At 34.8% G+C, this 6,871-nt stretch overlaps 1 protein-coding gene across 6 annotated transcripts in view; it reads right to left on the reverse strand.

Annotated features, from left to right (window-relative positions):
* LOC107003688 (DNA polymerase eta) overlaps positions 1–6,871 on the reverse strand; it is a 19,740-nt gene that overhangs the window by 5,816 nt on the left and 7,053 nt on the right. For 3 of the 6 annotated variants that reach the window (XM_015202016.2, XM_027914013.1, XM_027914014.1), the window contains 5 exons: positions 4,708–4,831; positions 4,357–4,488; positions 3,918–4,133; positions 2,468–2,576; positions 2,238–2,380 (listed from right to left, as the gene is read on the reverse strand). In XM_015202016.2, coding sequence (XP_015057502.1) covers positions 2,238–2,380; positions 2,468–2,576; positions 3,918–4,133; positions 4,357–4,488; positions 4,708–4,831 — 724 coding nt within the window. The remainder of the gene's footprint in view (positions 1–2,237; positions 2,381–2,467; positions 2,577–3,917; positions 4,134–4,356; positions 4,489–4,707; positions 4,832–6,871) is intronic. The other 3 variants (XM_015202116.2, XM_015202082.2, XM_015202049.2) reach the window with 3 other exon arrangements.

Genomic DNA, 6,871 nt, shown 5'->3' on the forward strand with positions numbered 1-6,871 from the left:
TAGCCCCCACACCCCCCACCCCCAAAAAAATTAAGATTTTAAAAAAATATTTTCAATTTCAATTCAAAAAAAATTTTCTAGTCTCGAGTAATTATAAAAGATATTTTCTCAAAAATATTTTTTATTCATAAATTGAACACTAAAAAAATTTTCCAGGAAATATTTTCTACTCACCAACCAAACATGAAAAATAAGTCAAAGATGTACTTGTTTTCCAGGAAAACATTTTCCATAAAACATTTTCCTTCATACCAAGCACACCCCAAGAGATATGGTTGTGGAGTTAATACGAGGTGGGATACCATAATTGCAATAAAGCTCGTATGGGGTAAGGAGACAATCAATGTTATCAGCGCCTATGATCTGAAAATAGGATTAGATGCAGAAGCTAAAGCTTTCTTTTGGGATAACTTGATTCAGGAATTCCAGGAGATCAACAATATTATAGGGGAGATATAAATGGCCATGTCGGTAGAGACTAAATAGAATTTGCCTTAGCTTATAATTTAGTGACAGCTAATGCATATTTTAAGAAAAAGGGATTCTCACTTGATTACTTTAGGAGTGGGGGTAACCATAGTCAAATAGACTTTATCCTTACAGGAAGATGAGAAGTACATGCAAGGACTGTAACAAAGTTATTCCAAGAGAAGCGATGACCTCCCACGTAGGTTAGTATTCTTAGATGTAAAACTTAGGAGTAGAATAAGAAAAGTGAATGTAGTCATGTGCAAACATGAAACAACTGTTAATTAAGTGGTCAGCATTAATGTTACCAATTTCAAAAAAAAAAAGTGGTTTGCATTAAAGAGTATGCTATAGAGGCTCCATGTACATGTACCGGGTTTGTAAATATTGATGGGTTGGCATGCTATGTGTACACCGATGTCAGGATTCTCTTATGGTATGTTGAGTCCTACCAACCATTTTAAAAGTAAAAGTAAAAAATAGAATAAAATAAAAAATGAATTATATAAAAATTAAAATTAAAAATAACCTTGTAATCTCACCATGTAAACCAGCAATCTTCAAACCCCGTTGAAACTTAAAGATTGTAATTACTCACTCTCATTTACATGTTGATCAAGTAATTACTTGGACAGACAAACATAACAGCACAATATAATTACACACTATTACAATCAATTAAATTATAAGGTTACTTTCCAAATAGGCCCTAAATATATCCTTACTTGTATGTAGCAAAGCCTAGTATGATATCTGCAAGTAAGGATCCCCACTTCCATCACCTGGATTTTCTTTTACAGATATATAGGATTGTAATTACTCACTCTCATTTACATGTTGATCAAGTAATTACTTGGACAGACAAACATAACAACACAATATAATTACACACTATTACAATCAATCAAATTATAAGGTTATTTTCCAAATATATATCCTTACTTGTATGTAGCAAAGCCTAGTATGATATCTGCAAGTAAGGATCTCCACTTCCATCACCTGGATTTTCTTTTACAGATATAATATAGGAGAGGCCTAAGTGACTTTTAAGTTTTCAAGCCAACAAGTGGTTTTTGCTTTGGTGCCTTCCCTAATGTTATTGTAATGCTTTTACGTACCACTTTACTCAATTAATAAACATCCTTATGAATCTAATCCATTGAAATTTCTACGGTCAATGTGGATTCATATAACTGATCCAAACTCACTTGAAACTAAGGTGTATTTGTTGTATATTGAATTTTCTGCTAAGTCCAGTCACGACTAAAAAGTGTCCATTTTGTATCTATATACGTTTGTCACAGGTGCATGTGATTTCAACCCAAGGAGAGAAATAGACAAGAAAGCTCCCTCAACTGAGGTTGATTTGCTCTAATGAACATTGTCTCTTGAAATTTCAGGTAGGATATGATATCTTCTAAGCACTCCCACAAGGTCAACAAATTTCTTGAAGTATTAGATTCAACTAAAAGCATAAAGAAAATACAGGCACATGGGTTGCAGATAATTGCATTCAAACAAATGATACATAAAATTGTTATGGAAGGTTAAAGGTGTAAAAGAAAATATTTTAACATCATTGCATGCATTAAATTTATCAAGCATTCCAACGGCCCCCCCTCCCCCGCCCTTAGCTCTTCAAAATATAGCATAACTAATATTCGAAACAATATAGATTTTTTTAATCAAGATTTGGAAACATTATGTTGCACGTATGATGTTCTTGTATGAAATCAATGCAGATTGAAATAACAAGAATGACATCAAACCTTTTCTTTACACGTGTCCTTGTCCTCTTCCTGTCTGTCTAGTGACATGGAATATTTAGTCTCTTCATTTTCCTCACGACATGCTATCGATGGCTCTATTGTCTGCAGTGTCAGATGACCTCCACTTTCAAGACTGTCCTCTTCTAAATTTCAATCTCAAAAGGTAAGACGATCAATTAAGAAAAGAAGGCCAAAAGAAAAATAAAGGTACTAGCATCAGGCCATACAACCTGAAGGTGACAAAAGTGGAGCATCTTGGATAAGTTGTTCGCTGGACAGTTTAACTTGAGGGAAAGCTTCCTCTTGGTTATGAAAATAATTCATAATAGAACGTGTACCCTGCCAAAAGATTTAAAGCAGAACATTATACCATGACACTAAGCATATGCAAGAAATAGAACACCAACCAAGAAATGTAATGAAAAAGAAATCAGAGAAAACTAAACAACAGAAAACCTTATACTCAAAGCAAGATTCCCGATACCATTATACATTTTAAGTTCTTTATACGATTCGCTTTCATGTAAAGCTTTCTTAATTGAACTATCAAATAACCAGGCAGAAACAAGCAGCCAAAGAGCAAAGTTGGAGCTCTTCATTAATAGCACCACTCAGCTGCACTTGACCCACTTAAACTTCCTTATTTAACTACAAAAGTTTTTCATCCTTTCCTCATCAAATAACCTTGAACAAAGTAAACTCCTCTTGGCATTTGGATGTTTATTCAGGTTCTAGTTCACCATACACAAATCTCATAGCACTTCCTCTTGTTTATTTGATCCTTATGTCAGACTTTAATCCAAGATTATCTGTTTGTTTATTTTTGCTTCCACAACTAAATTTATTGGTAACTAGTTGAAAACATGTGATGCAGTTTACCTTATAGGAACTTCTAGGACATAGGATATTGCTTATTGCATAAATTTTCATCTGTCCAAGGTTATGTTTTAATAAAAATACATTTCACACCATAACAGCTTCAAAAATCTGAACATATTCAAACTGGGAAATAACCAACGAAAATAGAATATACTGTATATATCTTAGGCTGCTAACTGCTTCAAGTTAGAATAGAGTTTCATATTTGCTTGCACCAAAGTAACCACTGTAATGTTATCAGCAAAAATAAAGATAATCCACATTTGAAATAAAAACTCCACAAGGCATATAAATCGCAACAGGAATTTTCAGCAACGATAACACTGTATGCTGGAAACTCATTTGACCAAGTTCATTAACTCAAAAATGATTGCCTTCTGAAGTAGAGACATGTAAAGAACCTATACGAGAAGTGGCAAAAATATGATCATCAACATGCGAATTCAATTTGGATGGAGTCATGGACTTCAGGAAAGTCAATAAGAGAAAGGAAAGAATCACAAAATAAGAAGTTAAGCTTAAGCCATTAACTGATTATATCCATACTGCAACCTGAAAGAAGCAATCATGAGAAGGGATTTATCATATCAAGTATAAAGTAGGTGTACAATCCCTTTCCCATATATCTTCGTAAGACAAACAAAAACCATTGCAATTAGCTTCCATTTGATATTCGGGTGCACATCTCAGAGGCTTATATTGCAGACCAGATAAAAAGCATATGGAGATGAAACATTGGATATAGGTATACAGAAGTAGATGAATGTAATAGATTATAGCTAAAAGAAACTTAGAACTTACTGATGGTATAGCTACAATTTTACTGGCTGAAACAGAAAGACCAGTTATACCCCACCCATTGTTTTGATTTCCGGAAATCTTCACATTGAACAGGCCAAGATATTCACGCAATCCTGCTTGAAACAGGCTTAGGGCATCTTCCTTAATCTTGGAAGTCCCATACCTCAATGGACACGATTTTGATGGAAATTTCCTGAACGAATCTCCATCATTTGACTGCGCAATAGCAGAGAATTAAGTATGCAATTTAAGGAAACTCTAAACTATGCTGGTCGGACTCTTCAAAAATGATGCCGCAACTGTGTCGGACTCTTCAAAATTACACTACTTTTGGAGAAGCTGACACCCACCCGTCGACATTTTTGAAGAGTCCGAGCAACATAGCTCTAAATTACTTATATAAGGGACTAGCAAATAGTCATGTCATCGAGCTGGAGACCTGACAAGAAAAGCCAACCTTGTATGCGTGAGCATGTAGAGTAAGAGTATGTGCAATGCGCTTATTCTGTTCTAAATCAGACTGAAGACGTTCACTAAGTTCGTCGCAGAGCTCATTAAGCCATTTTTCAACCTAGAAACAAAGCAATTAAGTAGAAGTGGTCCATTTAAACCGGTAGATAAAACATTTAGAACTCAAAATAAAACTCCAATGTAAATATAAACAAATAACTATGTAAAAATCAGAACATCGTCGCTTCTATTTTTTCCTAGATCAGTTATGTCTAACTTGTAAAAGAAGGATCGATCAATGTAATCCAGAAGATGGGTGTTCAGTTTGAATAAAACTTACAGAAGCAACAGTTTTAAGAGCTCGAGGTCCAGGAAATGTCTTTCCTGATCCATGACTGTTGGGAAGAAGGCGTCCCTTGACCTCTTCTCCATTAATGCCCCTTGCTGTATTCCATAACCAGGAACTGTGCAAGTTAAGCACAACAAGGTCAGTAGGTTACAGAGGGGCTTATCTGATTAGCCTAAAACTAAAGAATTAGATCTGAAGACCAAAACCTGTTGTCATTGGACACTTCAAATTTCAGTTAACCAATTGTAAGGGGAAATTTATGTTGATTAATCATAAACTAAATATTTCAGTTCACATTGTTGAAATCTTATATAGTTATTATAAGTTACATGAGATTTATTACTTAGTACTCCCTGCATCCAATAATAATGGCAGGTTCGAAGGCAAGTGTCAATCACCTTAGCTAGTAAATTAGACCATTCATTAGCAATATTATTTGTAAGAATAACATGTCAAAAGAACTACATAAAACCCCTTCATATCTTAATATTTTTTGCAAAAAATGTACATATATAAAAACATATAAGAACCTATGAATCATGATGTTTATAGTCCAAGAAGGCCTTTAGGATGTTCACTATATTATAAAAAGTTGTTTGACGCTAAATAATAATAGTGGCATCCTCATTGGGTGGAGGGAGTATATATAATTTCAACTAAAGCCAAAATCAAATGCTTACAGCAAAACTAATCTCTGGACAACAGGCAAAATACCATAATTAAGTACAGTTAATTCCTCGGCTCGTTAACATATGAAATAATAGTTAATTGTCAATTTGTTCATGTGTGCATGCAATTTTTTTTTCTTTTCTATTGGTATGCATGTTATTAATATTTGATATCAAGCCTGTTCAACTAGTTAGTAATAGAATCAATTTCTTTGACTTGCCATAGGATTTTGAATGGTACTTATTGAATTTTTGTTCTATCTTACTAAGCATGCCAAAAATTTGATCACTCAACAATTGTAATTATAATGATTGAATTAGGTTATCAAGAAACGACATTCTCAAAATGATTTTCAATGAACTTCACTAGTTTCTTATTTCAATTAAAATATCAAAAGAACCTTATTGAAGAAGTAAGAAATAATTTCAAGTTAATTCTGACATATTTAGCTCCTTATAGACTCATGTAGCAGACTGGAGTATCATAGAATGAATCTTAGATTATGTGTTGACTTACCTTTGACGACCTTCTATCTACTCTCCCTCTTTCTACGGACCTGAATGCTACATTTGAGATTTCGGGCTTTGCTTGGAACTGGTGACTAGAGTTAGTTCGAGCTTGGATTGTTGTTCTGGTTACCAGGGAGTGGACGTCGTTCCACGGTAGTTCTATGATGATGATTGACATGAGGTCCTTTCGCAGCCCTTCCTAGTCGGAGATTCAAGGTCTGGTCGCACTGCTCTACATCCTCTACGTACGGAGACGATACACTTTGGCTACAGCCTATTGCCCCTTTGGGAACCATCTGTATTTCGAAGTCCGGAATCTGCACCCCTTAGCTAGGCAGCTCTTATTGGTTTCTTGGAGATTATTCGCGGTTAAGAGTTCGATCTTTGACCTTCTTTGGATTCGGACTCACCATATCTTATTCTTAGTAGTTTTAGCTAATATGTGTACCTATTGGGCTTATAAGGGTCCGTTCGAGTTTTTACTTATACTTGCACACGAGAGTACCTTCTAGGCTTATGAGGTCTAGGTAGGTTTATTAGTTTAGTTGTACTTTTCTTTTCTATCTTGGTATGTTCATGTGCTTTCTTTTAAATTCCGCTTTGACCTTGCTTGTGTCTAGATTCTATCATTTCATATTGCTTTTACTTTTCCTGCTCAGTCGACTAATGATGTCTACTGAGTACCTGTAGTTTTGGTACTCATGCTATACTCTGCCTTTGTTTCGTGATACATGTATGAGCACCAGCTATTAACATTGACCATTCGAGCCAGCTTCAGCTTTTGATCTTGAGGCGAGGGTGAGCACTTGGTGTCATGGACTTACCATCTCTCTCAGTATTTTGATAGCCAGTCTTTTACATTTTGAGACAAGCTTGTATTTTGGGTCCACTTTTGGGACTTGTACTCTTTTGTTTTGCACAACTTTGTAACTTCCAGTTTCAGGAGGGATCTATATATATATATATATATATATATA

The sequence above is a fragment of the Solanum pennellii genome, chromosome 1, assembly GCF_001406875.1.
Source record: "Solanum pennellii chromosome 1, SPENNV200".
Taxonomy (NCBI): Eukaryota; Viridiplantae; Streptophyta; class Magnoliopsida; order Solanales; family Solanaceae; genus Solanum; species Solanum pennellii.